A 21,861-nucleotide genomic window follows, 5' to 3' on the forward strand; every position below is an offset into this window, starting at 1 on the left:
TTCTCACGGCTTTTTCTTTACTGACATTTGCGGGGTCTAAATGGTCACTTCGAGTGTCGACTTTACGAGATACAGACTTCATATTTGTTAAATTGATCAATCGATTTTGTTTTCTGGATCCTGGCCGAGATGCGTATTAATGCTCCATGCCTACTGTTTGTAAAGTAAACGTTCTCTCAGATTCAGGACTTTCGTGAGGTCTAAATGGTCACGCCGATTGAATTTCAGATAGAAAAGAAGAAGGGGCCCAGCATTGTCATTTTGTGTCACCTTTTTTTATTCGACTTTAAACTTCATATTTAAGGGGAAACTAAATAAATTTCGGGTTCTGCGTCATGCCTAAGATATGTACTAATGTTTAATGCCTAATTCTGAGGCGTATATGTTGTAATTTGAGCTGAAGGCAGACATTTTTTTCCTCTCTTTCTTTCCCTCTGGACGACCGGCATTCAAACAGCCCTCTCAGCTCGTCTCCTTCCCACAATGCCTTGCGGCGGGCCGTCTTTGAAAAACCGGCGCGGCTAATTCAAGATGGCGGAGCACGAGCAGCTGCTGGACGAGAGTGAGTGATAAACATAATAAATAATGGGGAAAACAAATCACATTTTATGGCTTTCAAAAACCAATTCGTGATTTTGTTTTAAAAGATTTAAGTGAAGAAAATCTCGATACCGAAGCACAAATAAAGCGCTTAACTTGCTAGCTAGGAAGCTAACTACTACCTAGCTAGGTGTTAGCTTTCAGCTTTTTTTCTCAAGCGCTATTTTGTTTGCTCACCCGTTTTCCGGCAAAGCCCGCCTTCTTTGTTTTGATTGGTTGGCGATTCTAAATACTGTATTATGATTGGATAAGAGCTCGGACTAGCGATTTTGTTATCCAATCCGACACTTGTTTATGCACAAAGGGCGGACTTTGTCATATTACGGGTAGGGAAATATTTTTTGCGTTTTTTTTGCTAACTAACTAGCCAACATAAACAATGGTGTTGATTTGAACTTTGGTGTATTTTTGTGTCGTTTTGGGTATGAATTGTTTATGAATGGGTTATATGTTGTAATAATGTCTACATATGTTTGAAAATAACCCGTATGTGTAAAAAGGAAAGGTTGACACTATGTGCATATCAGTGGATCTTCTGGATGACAGCTGCTGGGTTTCCTTCTGAGAGTCTCTGGTGTAAACACAGGGTCAATTTCGGGTAGTTTGGGACTAAACCTGGAATGTTTTCTTTCATTTAGGGTGGTTTATAAGTAAACCAGATATCTGAGTGGCTTTGTCTTGGGCTTGGGTTCAATCTTTTCAGACTTTCACCACCTTCTTGGATCACATTTGACCTTTTTGGGGGTTTTTTTGCAATAAATCCTGAAGTGCTTTTTGTCTAGAGGTTAAAAAACCACTCATTGGTGAGGCTACACGCTGAAAAAAGGCTCCAATTTGCTTAGAAATATAAAGATTGGACTTTGGAGTAAATTCAAGAAGGTTCTGTGATCGGATTTCAGATCAGGGTCAAGATTTACCCAGATCCAGAGAGATGGATTTATCATGGTAAGAAAAGAGAGGTGAATAAAACGATCGACGTGTAATGCCTCGTGTCCACTGTGGAAGATTGTGGGGGTAGTGTTATGATCCGGGGTCGCTTTATTTCAGTCAGGTCAAGATTTAGCAGTGTTATGTGGCTAAAAAAGAGGTCATCTTGGAGGTCAGCTTCCTAAACCAATGAATCCTTGCATAAGGAATGTCTTTTACACATCGATTGGCCACTGTAACCCTGTTGATAATCTTCTGTGAGGACTTTACGCAGCAGTCCGTCTCTCCAATCAGTTATACAAGAACTTGAGAAATGAATGGTGTGGCGTCACATAAGATTATCTAAACAATGCCACATCGATTGCAAGCTGTAATCAAAGCAAAAGTCAAAAAGTGTGTAAAGTTTTTTTTAGCTGGACTGTGTGTGTGTGTGTGTGTGTGTGTGTGTGTGTGTGTGTGTGTGTGTGTATACACACGTATGTGGGAGGTGGTAGCTCAGTAGTTAAGGCATTGGAATTCGGATCGGAAGGTCACAGTGTCAAATCCCACCAATACCAAGCTGCTACTGATGGGCCCCTGAGCGAGGCCCTTAACCCTCCTCCGCTCAGTTGTAAGTCGCTCTGGATAAGGGCGTCTGCCAAATGCCATAAATGTAAATATATACACACAGACCAAGAAACCATTATATAGAAAATATTGTATGTAAAATCTTTATAATTGTTGTGTGTCCAAGAAGGCGGTATATCCTCACGAATTTTCTTGCGTCAAAAAGAAGAAGAATAAAAGATCGTGTATAGAAAAAGAGAGGGGAAAAAAAGAGACACACAAATACTATAAATAAATTATTTTTGCTCTTGATTTTATCGAATTTAGCCGATGGCCGATTTTCATCCGCGGTCCCTTAGCAGGTAATAACAAACATAGAAACTAACAAACACATACAATAAAATAATACTCAACAATAATACTTATACACATCCGATCAGAGAACGAGAAAAAGAAAACCTCCAGTTATGTCGCAACTATATCAGTGTTTACAGATTTGATTTTAGTTTTTAAATAAAACATGTCAACAGATGAACACATGCTTGTGTCTTCTGGGAGAGTATTCCAGTGAAAAATAGCTGAGAAAGATGATCGAAAAGGAACAACACGGTAGATGATGATGGTAGATGATGATCTAGTAGATCTCTCAGAGACTGTAGAGCGAATATTATTGTTGATCTCACCGGCACAGCAGACTTCCATGATCTTGTCCTTGCTGTTTTGAGTTGTGCTGATGGTTGAACGATTCACGTCATAAGAACAAGCGACGTCCACCGTCTCCTTTCACCGTCTCCTTTCACCGTCTCCTTTCACATCTCCTTTCACCGTCTCCTTTCACCGTCTCCTTTCACATCTCCTTAAGGAACATTGTGTTTTTTGCGGGCATGTCATACGTCCGTAAAAGTGGTCAACGTGGAGAAGAAGATTTGAATGAAATATGTGCAATTTGAATTCGACAATAAATATCTCTGAACACGTACTAAGAAAATACACGTTTTAACCAAATGTTATGTCAACTCAAAAAAAAAATCAGCCAATCAGATTTAAAACAGTCGTATTTTTTAGCCTGGTGCCTTTTTGTCGCAAACGCTGGAAGAAATTAGTGGTGTTGCCGCTAGCGGTTGCGACGGACTTTCTGCATTTCTTTGCATTTGACAACAACAAAAAGTTTGTTCCACGTCTGACCTCTGAAATCTGAACCATTTCCGAACCACAGAGGAAACGTTAGTAACCTTTCTTCAGCTCGAGGTCACTCTGTGAGGAGACGTACGTAGATTCTATTTCTACTTTACGCATATTATTATGCAAATACACTTAAAACGTAAATACGAATTAATCGAGGGGAAAAAAAATCACCCAGCCCTGGTCCATTCTCTTCTGCTTGCTTCCGAACATCCTGAACTTGGATTGGACGCTGTACTACTGTAGAACCATTTGCAGCAGCGGATGCACACATACGTGAGACACGTGAGCAACTTCCACAATTTGTTCGCAACTCGAGTGTTTGTAAGTGGAGGACTTTCATATATTCGGGGGGCAGCTTACGATTATTTTAATATTCCAATAATCAGACAATATATTATTTTATTTCTTCGATTAATTGGATTTAAAAATATTCATTCATTCATTTTCTCCCGCTTATCCGTAATTCGGGTCGCGGGGGCAGCAGTCTAAGCAGGCCCCCGCCTTCGACTGCTGCCCAATCCTCACAGCACCGTCCCTTACGGTCCCTCCTGCAGGTGGTGAGCCCACGGGAAGGCGGCCCCACGTCACGGACCTTGATATTTCCCTCGTAAGGGACCCCCGGAGCATAGAGGGTTAAGGGCCTTGCTCAAGGGCCCAAGAGTGGCAGCTTGGCGATACCGGGGCTTGAACCCCAGACCTTCCGATCGGCAATCCAGCGCCTTAACCGCTGGAGCCACCACTCCCCCTTTTAAAAATATATTTTGAAAAATGTGATGTTTTGCATAATTATAAATATATAAAACTCTAATTCATGGTATTTATGTATAAAGTTGTACTTAGAAAATACAATCATTAATTCAGACATTTTAAATCTTATAGTAGCTGCTTGTTGAGTAAATTGTTGAGTATGAAAGTAATTTGTGTAAATCAACATTTGTATTGTATTTTGCTGATGGCAAGTTGACAAGTGTTTAAAAAAAATCTATATAAAATGACACAATATTTTAATTATATATATATTTTTAAATAAACAACAAATACACAGATATTTGTTCATCTGTGAAGAATTAAGCATCTAGAATATATAATCAATTCAAATTCGTAACTAGTCCAACTTATCATTAACAGCATTCGTTGACAACGAATTTCCTTTTCGATTATTATCAAAATCCTAGTAGTGGAAGCTCAGAAGTTCAGGCCTTTTGCTATGAGATATCGACGTTCAAGGTGAATTCGACTGACTGGAGAAAAAAATAAGAACAATTCGAAATATAACAAAAAACCAGCACCAGGAGTTTCACTTTCAACCACGTCATTATTAGTAGAGAGGTGACATTAACATACACACAATGCCTACTTGTGTTTGGAGTCAAAAACCTTTTTTTTTTATTGTTTAAAAACTACTTTTAAAGGCAAGTGTGCATGAGCTGTTGCTATAGAAACAATGAAAGTGTAATACACTCTCTTTTATACAAACCTTCTCTCGTTCGCCAACATTATCAATCTTCTTACCAATCCTGCCTCTTGGCTTTTCCTTGTGGATGATCTCCTGCTATAGAGCTCAAACACTATTGAGCATCTTTAGGACCAATGTGAACGCCGATCGACCCCATGTCTCTTCACCTCACCTACATCAGATTATAATGTAGATGTAATCTAGAACGTTTTCCTAAAAAAGTGGAGGTTATAATAACAGCTGAGTAGGTTTGAGGTCCGAGCTCCATAGCTCGGACCTCATAGCTCGGACCCCAAAACCTGTTCCAGCATGACAATACCCCTGTGCACAAAGTAAGGTCCATTGAAGATCAATTGAAGATCAATGGACCTTACTTTGTGCACAGGGGTATTGTCATGCTGGAACAGGTTTTGGGGTCCGAGCTATGAGGTCCGAGCTATGGAGCTCGGACCTCAAACCTACTCAGCTGTTATTATAATGCTGGAACAGGTTTTGGATCTGTGAAGGGAAGATTTCATGCCACCACATCCAGAATCATTCTTTACAATCGTTCACCTCCATGTTTGCGGTAACGTTTCGGGGAAGAAACTCATATGGCTGGAAAAGTCAGGATTCCCACTCCGTTGGTCCGTATCGTGCACTGAAAACGCATAACATCTAATTGTTTGTTGTTTGGTTTACAGGCTCTTCAGCTAAGGCTCTTGTCAGCCTGAGAGGTAAGAACAGAACTGCATGTTAAAAACATTCAGAAAATTATTTCTTTAGTTTAAACACTAAGAACGAACAAATAGTCAAGACGATGGTTTTTGTTTGCAGAGGGAAGCCTGTCGAACACCTTAAACGAGAAAAACATCCTGTCGAAATCCCAGAACACCCGAGGAAGGAGCAGCTACACAACTATGGAAACGGTGAGAAACATCATTTAAAAAATATATATTCATATCCTATAAATATATCATTATCAGTATTTCCCTGACTTGACGATGGAGATACGTTTTGATGACCCCATCGTAACTTGAAAAGTCGAGACCTTGACCTCAAGCCGCCGGATGCCTTCTGTTTCAGTGTCTGGTGACGCCGATAAAAACAAAAAAGAAGAGCGACAAGAGCTAAAATTGGGCTTCAAAACACCAAAAAACAGAAAAAAAAACAACGTATCGTACAAAACTTTAATTTTTAATTAATTAATTCATTTCATTTTATCTTCTCCCGCTTATCCGTAATTCGGGTCGCGGGGGCAGCAGTCTAAGCAGATTCCCCAGACACTTCTCCGTGTCCAGGGATCGGGTTGTCAAGACCCCCGCCTTCGACTGCTGCCCGATCCTCTCAGCACCGGTCCCTTACGGTCCCTCCTGCAGGTGGTGAGCCCACGGGAAGGCGGCCCCACGTCACTCCGACGTCACGGTCCTTGATTTATTTTTCTCGTAAGGGTCCCCTGGAGCATAGAGGGTTAAGGGCCTTGCTCAAGGGCCCAAGAGTGGCAGCTTGGCGATACCGGGGCTTGAACCCCAGACCTCCCGATCGATAACCCAGCGCCTTAACCGCTGGAGCCACCACTCCCCCCAAATTTGTAATATTTGTAACATTTTTCTATCCTCATCGTAAGATCGAAAAATCGCAAGTCGAAACTCGTAACTCGGGACGATATGTACATGTCGAAGCACTGAACACTGAGAGTCGATTGGCTGGTAATATAGTGACGTCACATGACTCGACCTACTCGTTAACCAGTTAACAGGATCGCAAGATTTACAGCAATGCGAACATGTTACGCGGCATTAAACACTCAGCACAGTGACTCCGCCCCATAAAATATAAAGTGGGATTGATGATGATGATGATGGTATTATATTATTAGTATTACCGTTAGTATTAGTCTAGTAGTAGAAGCATGATCTGAGCGCTAACCAGTGTTTCACATCTAAAAGCTTCAATCTTAGGAAGGAAAAAATTAAATAAATAAGAGTAAGAAAAAATTATTTCCGTTAAATTAAGCTTTTAACTCCATTTCAACTTTTTCCCACCTAAAAAACAATCTGCAAATCAAATTATTGCCGTCAGCTCAAGTCAGTCAATGGTACTATTCTTTTCAGCGGAAGTTATACCCATTATCATTTTCCCAGCAGCGCCGCCACAAAACAGGTGTATATTAATGCTAGCATTAGTGGCGTGCCCCCTATGCTAGTACTTCCCATCACTGGTTAAATGATCAGAGATGACTCAAAACTAAACAAATGCCATGAATCGATCTATGCATTTTGATTTATATCGATATTGGTTTTTGGGATTCGGTACAGTATCGCCAAACAAAGTATCGCAATATTCATTATTTTTCTATATTTTCTTACACCCCTAATAGCACTTATACTACACCAAATCATTTCTCTTCAACCTTCTGATCTGTATAGGTCACATGGCTATACCCATACAGACGGCTCTTTTTCTCATATATCTTACACTGAGATGTTCCACGTGACTTTTGATCTCGATTTATGGAGGCCATTGTGCTTTGAGGAACCTTTAGTGGAGCAAAAATGTTTTTTGTAGCCTTCCACACATTTGTTCTTCAACACAATCCTGTCTCTGAACCAGACCATTCATTGATGTGTGTGTATTTCTTTAAAATTATCTCCAAGCAGTTAAATTGGCCACAAATGGACTTGGATCAATGTGTAGGAACATCTTGGAGACCATTCTGAGAAATGGAATGAGCTTGATTTTAATAGTACTATGGGGGATGGAAAAAAAAAAATATGGAGAGGAAATGAATACTAAATGCCCTGTATGTTTTTTCCTTCTTAACAATAAAGCCAACGAGAAGCTCAAAAAGAAGTCGTTTTTCTTCTGAAGAGGAGGAGCGCTCTCTCAGCTCACGATCCCCCAGGAGGAGCCAGAGGGTCACCACTGTTCCTCAGGTCAGAAGATTAGCCCGGGTGTTGTTTCGCCTAAGGAATCTCAAGTATCAAAATAATTTTTCCAGTGTTTTGGGTTTAATTTCTGCTTTTTTCACCCTCTTTCTTTATGCAGAAACTTGCAACTGTCGCAACTCCAGATAAAAAGACCTCACAGAAGATCGGACTGAGATTACGAAATCTGCTCAAGCTTCCCAAAGCACACAAATGGTGCATCTACGAGTGGTTCTACTCCAACATCGACAGGTGAGCGATCTAGGTAGTGCTGTTAATAGATATTAATCAGTGGCAGGAGATGGATGATGTTATGTTTCAATTACAGGATGGTTTATATAGATAGAGAAACAGATAGATAGATAGATAGATAGATAGATAGATAGATAGATAGATAGATAGATAGATAGATAGATAGATAGATAGATAGATAGATAGATAGATAGATAGATAGATAGATAGAGAAACAGATGGACGGACGGACGGACAGACAGATAGATAGAGAAACAGATGGACGGACGGACGGACAGACAGATAGATAGAGAAACAGATGGACGGACGGACGGACAGACAGATAGATAGAGAAACAGATAGATGGATAGACAGACAGATAGATGGATGGATAGACATACGGACGGACGGACGGACAGACGGACGGACGGACGGACGGATATAGAAAGAGATGGACGGACAGACAGACACAGACAGACAGACACAGACAGACACAGACAGACAGACACAGACAGACACAGACAGACACAGACAGACACAGACAGACACAGACAGACACAGACAGACAGACACAGACAGACACAGACAGACAGACAGACAGACAGACAGACAGACACAGACAGACAGACAGACAGACAGACAGACAGACAGACAGACAGACAGACAGACAGACAGATAGATGGAGGGTTGCGGTCAGAGCTCTATAGCAGGAGATCTTCCACTCAAACCCATGTAAATCAGATCTTCCTGGAGCTGGAGCTTTGTGGACAAGGACATTGTCCTGCAGACAGTTTTGGGTCTCCTAGTTCAAGTGAAGGAATAATATGCTACAGCCTCCAAAAACATCCTATACAACTGTGTGCCTCAGAGATTGTGCAAGATGTATGTAGGGAATAAGAAATTTTACAGGATATACAGTGAGGAAAATAAGTATTTGAACACCCTGCTATTTTGCAAGTTCTCCCACTTAGAAATCATGGAGGAGTCTGAAATTGTCATCGTAGGTGCATGTCCACTGTGAGAGACATAATCTAAAAAAAAAAATCCAGAAATCACAATATATGATTTTTTAACTATTTATTTGTATGATACAGCTGCAAATAAGTATTTGAACACCTGTCTATCAGCTAGAATTCTGACCCTCAAAGACCTGTTAGTCTGCCTTTAAAATGTCCACCTCCACTACATTTATTATCCTAAATTAGATGCACCTGTTTGAGGTCGTTAGCTGCATAAAGACACCTGTCCACCCCATACAATCAGTAAGAATCCAACTACTAACATGGCCAAGACCAAAGAGCTGTCCAAAGACACTAGAGACAAAATTGTACACCTCCACAAGGCTGGAAAGGGCTACGGGGACATTGCCAAGCAGCTTGGTGAAAAAAGGTCCACTGTTGGAGCAATCATTAAAAAATGGAAGAAGCTAAACATGACTGTCAATCTCCCTCGAACTGGGGCTCCATGCAAGAACTCACCTCGTGGGGTCTCAATGATCCTAAGGAAGGTGAGAATTCAGCCCAGAACTACACTAGAGGAGCTGGTCAATGACCTGAAAAGAGCTGGGACCACCGTTTCCAAGGTTACTGTTGGTAATACACTAAGACGTCATGGTTTGAAATCATGCATGGCACGGAAGGTTTCCCTGCTTAAACCAGCACATGTCCAGGCACGTCTTAAGTTTGCCAATGACCATTTGGATGATCCAGAGGAGTCATGGGAGAAAGTCATGTGGTCAGATGAGACCAAAATAGAACTTTTGGGTCATAATTCCTCTAAACGTGTTTGGAGGAAGAAGAATGATGAGTACCATCCCAAGAACACCATCCCTACTGTGAAGCATGGGGGTGGTAGCATCATGCTTTGGGGGTGTTTTTCTGCACATGGGACAGGGCGACTGCACTGTATTAAGGAGAGGATGACTGGGGCCATGTATTGCAAGGTTTTGGGGAACAACCTCCTTCTCTCAGTTAGAGCATTGAAGATGGGTCGAGGCTGGGTCTTCCAACATGACAATGACCCGAAGCACACAGCCTGGATAACCAAGGTGTTGCTCTGTAAGAAGCATATCAAGGTTCTGGAGTGGCCTAGCCAGTCTCCAGACCTAAACATAATAGAGAATCTTTGGAGGGAGCTCAAACTCCATGTTTCTCAGCGACAGGCCAGAAACCTGACTGATCTAGAGAAGATCTGTGTGGAGGAGTGGGCCAAAATCCCTCCTGCAGTGTGTGCAAACCTGGTGAAAAACTACAGGAAACGTTTGACCTCTGTAATTGCAAACAAAGGCTACTGTACCAAATATTAACCTTGACTTTCTCAGGTGTTCAAATACTTATTTGCAGCTGTATCATACAAATAAATAGTTAAAAAATCATACATTGTGATTTCTGGATTTTTTTTTTTTTAGATTATGTCTCTCACAGTGGACATGCACCTACGATGACAATTTCAGACTCCTCCATGATTTCTAAGTGGGAGAACTTGCAAAATAGCAGGGTGTTCAAATACTTATTTTCCTCACTGTATTTGTAACTGTAAATACAACAGTGCCCAGATGAATGTATAATTTATATAGAGACACTACAGGATACACAGAGTGGAGCAGAACTGCGTTCATGTAGTCCCTCTTTAATCTGGTATATAAGCGATTAATCGCCATGTGATTTTACTTGTAGGAAAGTATAAATATCTACTGTAACAGAAAACCACACTGGAGCTGTGGAGTAACGATTCCTCTTCTCCTCTCTTTTCAGACCTTTATTCGAGGGAGATAATGACTTCTGTTTATGCCTGAAGGAGTCTTTTCCCAATCTAAAAACCAGGAAGTTGACCAGAGTGGAATGGGGAACCATCAGACGACTCATGGGCAAACCGAGGAGGTGAGTTGACCCACAGTAAACCTAATGTCGTTTCTGTAACGGGTTTATGTGATCCGTACTGAAGATGAGCGTTTCGGCAGGTGCTCTTCCGCGTTCTTTGCCGAGGAGCGAACGGCGTTGAAGCAGAAGAGACAGAAGATGCGTCTGTTGCAGCAGAGAAAGGTTACGGACATCTCGAGTTGCAAAGACCTCCCAGAGGAAATCCCGCTGCCGCTAGTCATTGGCACAAAAGTCACCGGTGAGATTTGCATTTATCTGAGAAACTGAACGTGACCTGGAGATATGAGACTGAACACATAACTTGCTGTTTCAGGGAGTCTTAAAAAGAATACTAAATAAATAAATAAATAAATCTAAATTTGAGGCATTGATGCAGCACTTTAGAATGTTTTTGTTTCTTTTGTTCTTTCGCCGGTCCGAATCTAATTTGCGGTATTTTGACCGTAAATGAGACCAACATGCAACAGCCAATCAGCTTTCTGTTATTGGTGTGAATCGCTCTCAGATTGTACCACAGATGTAAAAGGGAATTCTTTTCCCCCAGCTATGGGGAAGTGCAAGTGCAAAAAAAAAAAAAGTAAGGCCCGGTTAATGGCAGTTGCCTAACGCATATGTTAGACATACCGTCTTTAAAAAAAAAAATTGGATTCTGATTGGTCAGAAAAGCGTCGATTAGTTTTCTATATCAGCTGCTCTGACAGTAGTGCACTATTTTTACGATGTTATGGTGACAAGGATTTGTATGTTGGACGAAAGGATACTTTGTTTTTGTTTTTTTAAATATGTAAGGAGTCTCCAGTGTCAAATCACCCCCCCGTCCTCATCACCTCCGAGAACGAGATACAACCTAGGTGATAGCACAGACTTGTTTTGTGGATGTTACCCAAAGTTAAAAATAAATATAAATAGATTGAAAAAAAAATTATGTCTCACAAATATTTTGTATTTATCAATTTAATATAAAAAAAATGAGTTTTTTTTTTCCCTTTTATTTATTTTGTATCATTGTGTGATTCGCACACGACATAACTCATTACATGGTCATATTTCTTCATAGCTCGACTCCGAGGGGTCCAGGACGGCCTGTTCACCGGGCAGATCGACGCCGTGGACACGAGCGCAGCTACGTATCGGGTCACCTTCGACAGAAGCGGGCTCGGTACTCACACAGTACCGGATTACGAAGTGCTTGTAAGAAACTCTAATTCGTACTTCTAATTATCGATCACTCACAACACATTAACTGTTCTGATTATGGTGGATGAAATCAACATTTTTTCCCAACAATATTGTTTAAATTTTGAGTAGCTCACTTTAGATATAGTGCTGTTACATACTGGGGGTTGAACGGTACACAAAATTCACGGTTCAGTTCAGTTTCTCTACAGTCGGGGGGAAGAAACACAACAAAGTCAGAACTCTGATATTTCTATTCTCCTAAAACCACGGTTCTTTCACAAGTAGTTCTACATTTCGTCACTTTGGATGTAACTTTTTTTTTTTTTTTTGCTTGTTTCAGGTCTTGGATTTAATTTAATATGTCGGAGAGAATCGCAGTTATTGTTCTTATTTATTTTAAAACTTATTTACAGAGCAACGAACCTCCCGAGACGATGCCCATATCCGCGTTCGCTCAGAAGCAGCGTCCCTCACGCTTCCAGACCTTCATGACTCCACCACGGGGGACGTATGCCGGCTCCACCCAACCCATCCTAATGGTAAGGAACATGGATTAATGCACTGTATGGACTGAAGTTTTGGGACACTCGATTTTTCCCAGACATATGTGGTTTTTCCTCAAAGTGTTGGCACACACACGTATAGTAGATGTGGTCGACCCAAACCTGCTCCAGCATGACAATGCCCCTGTGCACAAAGCCAGCTTGATGAAGATATGCTTTACATAGGTTTGGAGTGGAAGATCTCCAACCCTATTGAACACCAGGCCTCCTCACCTCACTTGACTTTAAGAACACCCTTGTGTCCAAATAAGCAGAAATCTCCACTAAAATCTAACATCTTCTCAGAAGAGTTGAGGTCATTATAACGGCAAATGGAGACCAAATTTGTGATGAGACGTTCAAAAAGCCCACACCAATCTTATGCTCGGGTGTCCACAAACTTTTGACCATATAGTGTATCTTCAGGAACACTTTTAAAGCTCATTAATTATACAGGATTGAGCATTAGCATGTACTCTTCCTGTTCCTGTGCATCTACAGGACAGCGATCCTCTGTTTAGCCAGTCACCCTGGAAGAATAAACTGACGGGAAGTGATGGGGAGACCCTCGGGGGATTCCCTGTCAAGTTTCTTGTACAAGTTGTGAGTATGATGAGGCAAAAAACATTTTTATATGTATTTCTTTCATCAGATTTATTTCATGTTGTTCTTTCTTGTTTCTATCATTCAGACCCGATTGTCCAAAATTCTCATGATTAAAAAGGAGCACATCAAGCATTTAAAGGAGATGAACACTGAGGCTGAAAAACAGGTATGGTGTGTGTTTAGATCCATGTTGAGCATCAAGAGATGTTTTTTTTTTACATTATTGGTAGGATTCTCAGATTCTCATTATTGGTAGGATTGTCTGAGTTGAAGCGCAAGAGCGAAAGAGATTAGTGTGAGGAACCAGATGTTCATACATTTATCTGGACCAAACCATTGGGACGTCTTTGGATGTGGTGGCATGAAATTTTCCCTTCAATTAAAGTAGGAGACCCAAACCTGTTCCAGAACCAACACCAGCTACATGAAGATTAGCTTTATATAGGTTAGAAGATGTGAAAGATCTCCTGCTATAGAGCTTCAACTCTATTGAACTGCACACCCAGGTCTCCTCACCTCACCTACATCAGTACCTGACTTTACTAACACACTTGTGGCTGAATGTCACACAATATCTCTACAAAATCTAGTGGAACATCTTCCCAGAAGAGTGGAGCTTATTATAACAGGAAACGGGAACTAAATGTGGAATGGGATGTTCAAAAAGAAGCAATCTGGTGCTCAGGTGTCCACATAATTTTAAATCTGCGATCACAGGAAGCTCGTATTATAGTGATGTGGTGGTTGTTTTTTTTTGTTTTTAGTTAATGGGAAGGTTTCATGTCTTTTTACATTTAATCCCTGTCTGTGCGCAGAAGTCCTATTCCATGCCAATCGGAATGGACTTCCAGAGGAGATACGCGACCACGGTACTGGATCTGGAGCAGCTCAATAAAGACCTGAACAAAGTTCTGCATGAAGTTCAGCAGTTCTGTTATGAAGTGAGTTGCTTCATTGAGGAAATAATGTAAAAATTCTCCTCTCATGATACAATTAACATCAGAAAATATTAACACCTGCCACGTTCTCCTTCACAGCTGGCCCCGGATCAGGGCATGCAGCCTGCAGATCAGCCCAGTGAGCTTCGGAGACGCTGCGAGGAGGAAGCCCAGGACACGGTGCGGCTCTCCAATACACTGCCTGATGGAGAACAGCGCGTCCAGAGCCCTGGACTCACGCAGCTCATTTCCCGTCTCACTGCTATTCTGCTGCAGATTAGGGTGAGACGCTGAACCGCTCCCTTACACTCCTACGGTTTTGACTGCCGATTTGATTTTTTTATTGATTTTTTGGTTTCTCCTGCAGTGCTTGGCTGAAGGCGGTGACCTCAATTCGTTTGAATTCAAATCGCTGACCGACTCCCTTAATGACATCAAGAACTCAATAGACAGCTCCAACCTGAGGTGAAACTTGTTTTCATTTTCTGCAGGTTCTGATTCTACAGCACACATTTATTGTTTCTAGTAGAGGTCGACCGATTCATCGCTTTTGACGATTAATCTGCACCGATAGTTGATTGCTGGTACTATGGACTATTAGCAATAATCCATACCGATTGAGCCCTTTTACGAGAGCGACCTCTAGAGGCGAATCACTGACACCACGTGCTTTTTGTTTTTATTTGTTTCTATTTATATTTTTTTTTATTATTAAATAAAAATTTACTAATTAATATATTTATTACATTAAGCACATTTTCATGATTCAGTATTTTTTATATATATATATATATTTGGTTTTCTAAAATCTCCAATTTTGAACTTTTTTTTTTTTTTCACGCCGAAACTTGGACATGGCACAAATACTTTTATTTTGTTCACTATTTTGGACTATTAGTTTAGTTTTGTAGTTCCTAAGGGAATTGCGCATTTTGTCAACTCTCTCTCTCTCTCTCTCTCTCTCTCTCTCTCTTTTCCCCTCTTCCAGTTGTTTTCAAGACAACGTCGAGATCCACGTCGCACACATCCAGAGCGGCCTGAGTCAGCTGGGGAACCTGCACGCGTTCTCCGCCAACAACACCAACAGAACATGACCGTTCCACAACCCGGACCGTCTCCAACAACGGACCGAAAAGCGTCCCGAAGCAGAACGAGCTTCGCCCCGAGGAGCCATTTATAAATCCCGCAATGTCTTAAACCGGAGAGTCAAACGAGAGTCGAGCGAGCCGACGCTAGAACGCTAGAGCCGTCCGTAGCGCGTACGTTTTATTTGTTTTTGCTCCGCTATGAGATCGGTGCATCTCTAACGTTCAGGGTTAACGCCGTTCACGTTCTCGTCTTCTCAGTTCTTTTTGTCCTGTAGATTCTCTCGCTCAGTTTCTCGGTTCTTATTTATTTCTTTGTCCTGCCTTTTAGCTTTTGCTTCCTTTGTGGAAAAAAAAAAAGGGAAGCACAGTTTCAAGTGTCTGACAGAAGAGATTTTCATTTTCGAATATGTATATTGTAGATAATTGTACAGTTTATCGACACATGGGCCATGTGCCTATGGAGGTTTTGTAAGTACTTTTAAATATTTTTGTAAAAAAAGAAAATCTGACAGCCGTGTAAACGCTAGCGATCGGAACGCTGCCCTTCACCTCCCGCGCGTTTTCAACTCCGCCAACACACCATTGTTTCTTCCATTGTTATGGGTTTAGAATTTTTCCAAGACTAAATCATTTCTACCGGTTTTTTATTTAACTGGTGTGTGTGTGTATATAAATGTGTGCGTGTGTGTGTTCACACGTTTCTGTTTATTTCAAATCGCACCAATACAGCCGATTTTCCTGGTTTTTGTAGAAAGTCAGATACACGTTCCATGTACACACACCGTATTCTCTGTTTTATTATTTTTTCCAACAGTAACATAGTGCAACTATTTATAAAATAAATAATTGATTCAAAATCAACAACCACTCGTTTTTCTTTCTGAATAAAGTGGAACACTGTTTATATAAAAGCGTTAAATCCAGCCAAGGCTTCTTTCTCCCAGTCGGAGTCGGAATCGGAGAAATCTCCGGCGTCGCTGCTGGCGATCGGAGAGAAATCGTGCGGCGCTCTGACTTGCAGGGGACACGTGGCCCGCAGGGGCGGGGAGCGGTTCGGAATGAAGTTCACCTGCGTCGGGACCGGGGGGATGACCACGCGCATGTCCGGCCCGATGGTTCTGTTCGGAGGAAAATTGTCGTAGTCCACGAACAAGTGCTTCGCCGAGGTCTCTGGTTTGGTCTGAATCGAGACGTGTCCTCCTGCCCTGTGGTACTGATTGATGTCTCGCAGGTCGTCCCTTTTCACCTGGTCCACTCTGATCCGGTCCTCGCTAGCCTGACTGAACAAGCAGGACATGGAGTGTGAGTCGTAGCCTCGGTTTGCTTGACCTAAGATCCCTCTCAGCTCCTGGCCTGGATGAGGGAAGTTGCTCCTCAGCTCCTGCCCCAGTTGATCGTGTTGTTGAACGGGGTAGGAAGCCGGTGGTCTGGTTGGGATGATCGGAATGCTTGCTTTGGGTTTCACAGCGACCGGGGCTCCGACTTGACGCCGTGATTTGGCACGTCGGTTCTGGAACCATACCTAAAATAAATAATGTGTATATATATAAGTATATATTATGGTTATTCTCCATCATCTAGGGTACATTGACTTCCAAGATCTTATATGCCATATATAAGGTGTTTTTTTGGTATACGTCTGTTTCTAATTGCCAATTCCGAGCTATTACTAAATACAGCTCTTCAACTCACTACTAATTCAGTCAGGAGTTCCTGGTTCCTCCAAGAGCCCTTCATCAATACATGGTGTGTATTCTCCAGAAGTAGGATTTAAAACCCGTGCTTTTAGATTCTGCAAAATTCCATACCTGGATCCTAGATTCAGGTAATCCAGTCAGCGCCTCCAGTCTCTCCCGCAGGTAAATATCTGGATACTTGGTGTCCGAGTAGACCTTCTCCAGAACCTCGATCTGCTGCTGGGTGAAGTTGGTTCTCTTTCTGCGGTGTGTCAGGAGAGACGCGCTGTCCATCATGGGTCTGCTGGTCTTCACCAAAGCCGCTCTGTCGTACATGCTATAGTCTGTCAGGAGGAACAACACGCACAAATGAGTCTTTAAATGAGCTTTTGGAGATGGAGATGATCTAGTTCTAGCCTTTGAAAGAGAAGTTTTGGAAAATTCTTAAATAAAACTCATCTATGCTAAAGCAACTTTAGATATCCCTAGATCCTTAGGACTTTCTATTGAAAAATGCAAGGAAAAAACCGATGAGGTGACGTGAGGAATAAACCATGAGAGGAACCAGGCTCAAAAAAGGAACCCACCTCAGTATAAATCTAGATTTATAAAAATATATATATAAAAAATTCAGCATGAGAAATCTGATGATCACATGATGGTCTTAATGATTAGAGCAGAAGTCCCCAAAGGACAAATCTAATATTTTTCCTGGTTGCTGCTGTGGTACGATTCTATGCAAAGGTGTGCACGTGGAGAACATCAGCAGCAGTCCAGCTACACCGAATATGGGAAGTTAAGAAGGTTCAGGTTTCCAATGGATCGCAGAAAACTTTTCACTATCGCATTCACTATTGGCAAAATTCTACTCCAAATAAACTTTTACGCTTGATAAATATCAACCTGGCAATCCGTGATCTCACCTGCAGGCTGCATGGAGATGTTCCTGCTCAGGTTGCCTCCTGGAAGCGCATGGTGCTGCGGGTATTCCGTGCTCATGAGCTGGCCGTGTAAGGTCGCCATGTCCTTCTGCTTGTATCCGAGCTCAGATGAGTGTGTGTGTGTGTGTGAGAGAGAGTGTGTTGTGCTGTGGTATATATATATATATATACACGGTCCTGGATGATCAAAGCGCCGGAAGTGCTCAGATGATAAGGAGGCGGCTGGCACCGTGGTGACCTTTGGTGGTGCGCGCACGCTGATGGGGCTTTGGGGGTGTGAACGCGTGAACGCGGCATTTCAGCCAACACGTTTGTGCGCTCTTAATGGACTCTCCTCCTCCTCCTTCACCTCCTCCTTCCCAATACACATCAGCTGAAAAAACATTTGTGGCTTTTTACCTGAGCACATCCTGGATCCATTGACAGCATTGCACCTAGACAGTACTGAGAACCTCACACTGCTCACATATTACCCAGAAAACATCTCCAGAACTGCATTCCTGCAGCTTTTCTTTCCACATTCTCCTCTATATCTCACAATCTTTCCATCAATCTAACTCTATCTTTCTTTCAGTATCTCTCAATATTTCCATCCATTCCAGAAGTCCACATTTTTTCCTATGCCCCCATTTTTCCATCCATCCAACCCTCTATCTCTACATGTGTTCCCCTATCTCCCCACCTTTCCAACCATCTTACTCTCTAACTCTATCTTTCTCTATCTCTTCATCTTTCCATTCATCTATCTGTCTATCTTTCTTTTCCTATCTCCTAGTCTTTTCCCTATGCCCCTCAATCTCTACATTTCGTCCCCCCACCATTCCATCCATCTAACTTTCTACCTCTATTTTTCCTTCTCATCTACCCACCATTCCATCCATCTAACTTTCTATCTCTATCTTTCGTTCTCATCTCTCCAGGCATTCTATCCATCTGACTCTCAAATTTTCTTACCCTATCTCTCCACCATCCATGCAACTCTCTTTCTACCTTCCTTTCCTTATTTCTATCCATCCCTCTATCTCTCCATCTTTCCACCTAACCTATTTATATATTTATTTTCCAATCTATCCATCTGCATCTATCCCTCTTGAAAATTGTTCATGATTACACTTTATTTCTTTTATTAATTATTATTATTTTTTTACAAAGCTGCTCCATTTGCTTTCTCATGTTCGATGCTTGTAAAGGAAAACAAAAGGCCTTCAATACACACCAGTGATCTTCATGATGGTTCATCACGATCCAGACACACCTGAGGAGTGCTGCACTGTAATGAGGAGCTACTTTTTCAGCTTGGTGGTGGTGAGATTTCAACACACTTCCCATTAATTATATATATATATATTTTATATATATGGGAAAGTGGGCCAGGATTTCTCCAATTTTATTTAGAATTTCAATTCTTTGGAAATCACACCAGTTTTTTCTTTGGCTTCATTAGCAGTAATCTATTATCTTAATCTTTTAGTCTTAATCTTAATCTTTTAGTCTTAATCTTAATCTTTTAGCTGTAATCTTTTAGTAATTTTTGAGCCATAAGAGCTCTATATTTCAGAAATGACATTACTTATAGGTATCAAGCACTGTAATAAATAAATAAATAGATGATATTGCTTAAAGTACATGTTTAAAGCACAGTGGAGGAAAAAAAATCCTATGTTCACACTTGTTTTATTGCTGAAATGAGTACAATAATAATTCTATCTATAAAATTCATGACTTATATTTCTGAACATTTGTTTTCTTTCCCTGCTGATCAATTGCACTTCACTGTCGATCTCTCGTCTGCATTTTTATCTCCCTTTTCACTTTGATCACTTCTGCAGCAAACTGGTCTGTTTAATGGTTCAGCAAAATGAGCCTCGGAACATCAAACGTTCGGACGGCGGGTCTTTTGATAGAACCGATTGGAGCAGATAATGACGAGTCGTTATCGGTGTGGCTGGCGGCCTTCACAGACACGTCTTTCACACCTTCAGGAGAAGTCCTCAGACAGAGGGATTAGCTGAAAGACTTCGCATTGGGCGCAAAATGCCAGCGGGCCACAATGAGAAAAGGTCAATCAGATTGTGGTCAATCAGGTCATTTTTGGGGGCTGATGGACGTCAAATACACTGTGTTTTAAAATATCTGTTAGAAAAACAAGAGAATGAGATATTGCAGGTTTTTTTCCCAGTTGCTTTAGAACGTTTCTCAGATCAAACTACTTGTTCAGCCTCCACATCATGTTGTCACTTCTTGTTGCTTTCAACAAATTGCGAATGCTTTGGTACAGTCACGTAATTGATGGTGTAAAATCATCTGCTGTTCCCTATATTATCACTAGTTTGTCATGTCGATCGAAAAATATTATACCGCTTTCACCTGAATCGTTTTGAATCCCAAAACATCTCATCAGTTCATTGCATAAATCGTTGAATGCAAAACGGTTAAACCAGTTGAGCTTTTTTTTTGTGTGTGTGTGTGTGTGTGTAAATGTGTTGAATTTATAGATTGCGCAGATGAATCTTGAACTTCACTGATGAAGGAGAGTGAACGACATCAGATCAACCAATAATCACTGTGACAGACAGAGAAAAACACAATTACAATTTCTAAAAACAACCAGGAAACGACTGAACGAACATTAAAACACTTTGTTTTGAGAAATGCACTTACCGAGTTTTCTCAGTGGCTTTGGAGCTTTTCTCGAATCATCATTAATATTTCTACAAGCAGCACAATACATTGGATTTCTTGCAAAAGTCTGTACTTTTCTCAAAATCCTCAGTTCATCTCTCTAAAGTAAGTATGTGTGTGATGAACATCTCATTCCCATCAGAATGAAAAGTCACTCCGTCATTGTTCACAAACAAAATCATCAGAATGTTTATTTATGTTTTCAGTGTGATGCTGCACAGTTTCAGTGTTTCTTGATATAAACTATGTTTTGGATCACAGAGACTGAAAATGCACAAAATTTGACTTCCTTCTGTTTGGGGTTCGATGAATTTCAGCACAAATTCATTTATTTAATTGGATATTTGATTTATATTGATTGTAAGAGACGGACAGGATTCACACTTTTACTGTACTGTACTGGTGTTCGTATGTTTCCTACTTCATCCATTTTCAGAATGTATAATTCTGTGTTTTGTCTGTATTCACTCTCCAACTGAAGCTTCACCAGATTCACCTTTGACCTGTTTTAGAGAACTGGTTGATGATTGGTTCTGATGTCGTTCATTCGCCTTCATTAGTGACGTTCAAGATTCATCTGCACAATTCATCAGTTCATCACATTTACTAATAAAAGTGTAACAGAAATGTTAGATGACAGATTCTGACGACTGCTTTAACAATTTTACATTCGCTGACTTACAATGAACTGCTGCTGAGATGTTTTGGGGGTTAAAACTATTCAGGTAAAACCAGTAAAATATATTTTAATCAACATGAACATAAACAACTGATACTGTAGGAAACAGCAGACACTCGTACACAATCCTTTATATTAATGTACTAAAGCTTTCGCAGTTTGATCGAAGCGACAAGAAATGTTTTTATGATGAGCACAAATGATGAAATGATGTGGAGGTTGAACAAGTCGTTTTGAGAATTTTATTTCTGATCTGAGAAACGCTCCAAAGCAACTTTGTTACTTCCTGTATTGAGGCCAGAATTGACGCTCTAGAGCATAGATGATCAAACTATGGGTTCACCGTAGCAAAAATGAGAAGAAACAAAGAAAAACAAAGACATCTTTATTTATAGGTACTTGTTAACTCAGTGGTAAACGCTCTGGGTTACTGATTAGAAGGTTGGGGGTTTAAGGTCCAGCACTGTCATGGTGCCACTGTTAGAACCTTAAACAAGGCCCGTAACCCTCTCTGCTTCAGGTTACGCTGTATCATGGCCAACCCTTCGCTCTGACCAGCTTTCAAACAAACTGGGTCCTTATTTCTAATTTAACACTGAACACAACCGCTGTGTTCCAGACTTTGCCAATAAGGTATCTGCAGCCCATATTATAATACATACTAATCATCTTCACGTCTTAGAGCCCAAGTATGAGGTTGTATGATTTATAGTTTGAATATTATGAATCTGTTGTACTGGAAATCTGATTGATCCTGTGTGTTTATAATACTGTAAGTTTCACTGATGTCACACAGATCA

The 21,861-nt window shown here is 41.0% G+C and overlaps 2 protein-coding genes and 1 long non-coding RNA gene across 3 annotated transcripts; 2 read left to right on the top strand and 1 right to left on the bottom strand.

Annotated features, from left to right (window-relative positions):
- The first annotated feature begins 442 nt into the window (after positions 1-442).
- Positions 443-15,944, top strand: lin9 (lin-9 DREAM MuvB core complex component). The gene is made up of 15 exons (XM_083561785.1): positions 443-562; positions 5,398-5,430; positions 5,531-5,622; positions 7,525-7,629; positions 7,742-7,872; positions 10,605-10,730; positions 10,811-10,968; positions 11,788-11,921; positions 12,323-12,448; positions 12,953-13,054; positions 13,143-13,223; positions 13,873-13,998; positions 14,095-14,277; positions 14,363-14,460; positions 14,984-15,944. Exons 1-15 carry the CDS (start codon positions 532-534, stop codon positions 15,087-15,089), a joined length of 1,632 nt encoding a protein of 543 aa, XP_083417911.1. The 5' UTR covers positions 443-531; the 3' UTR covers positions 15,090-15,944.
- Positions 15,945-15,984: 40 nt separating this feature from the next.
- Positions 15,985-17,996, bottom strand: mixl1 (Mix paired-like homeobox; the record flags this gene model as incomplete). The annotated part of the gene is made up of 3 exons (XM_083561786.1): positions 17,683-17,996; positions 16,892-17,103; positions 15,985-16,605 (listed from the first exon to the last, which is right to left on the bottom strand). The coding sequence occupies exons 1-3, from the start codon at positions 17,780-17,782 to the stop codon at positions 15,985-15,987; spliced, it is 933 nt and encodes a 310-aa protein (XP_083417912.1). The 5' UTR covers positions 17,783-17,996.
- A 585-nt stretch (positions 17,997-18,581) lies between these two features.
- Positions 18,582-21,331, top strand: LOC310738002. Its single transcript, XR_014536946.1, has 3 exons — positions 18,582-19,005; positions 19,530-19,760; positions 20,196-21,331. It is a non-coding gene; the product is annotated as an uncharacterized lncRNA (long non-coding RNA).
- Positions 21,332-21,861: the final 530 nt, after the last annotated feature.

The sequence above is a fragment of the Silurus aristotelis genome (assembly GCF_946808225.1).
Source record: "Silurus aristotelis genome assembly, chromosome: 15".
NCBI lineage: Eukaryota > Metazoa > Chordata > Actinopteri > Siluriformes > Siluridae > Silurus > Silurus aristotelis.

Bases quoted from the DNA above. Each gene is read 5' to 3' on its own strand.
- lin9 (XM_083561785.1), top strand. From the start codon at position 532: ATGGCGGAGCACGAGCAGCTGCTGGACGAGA. The intron at 11,922-12,322 runs GTAAGAAACTCT...ACTTATTTACAG, and splicing joins TACCGGATTACGAAGTGCTT to AGCAACGAACCTCCCGAGAC. The intron at 14,278-14,362 runs GTGAGACGCTGA...TTTCTCCTGCAG, and splicing joins CTATTCTGCTGCAGATTAGG to TGCTTGGCTGAAGGCGGTGA.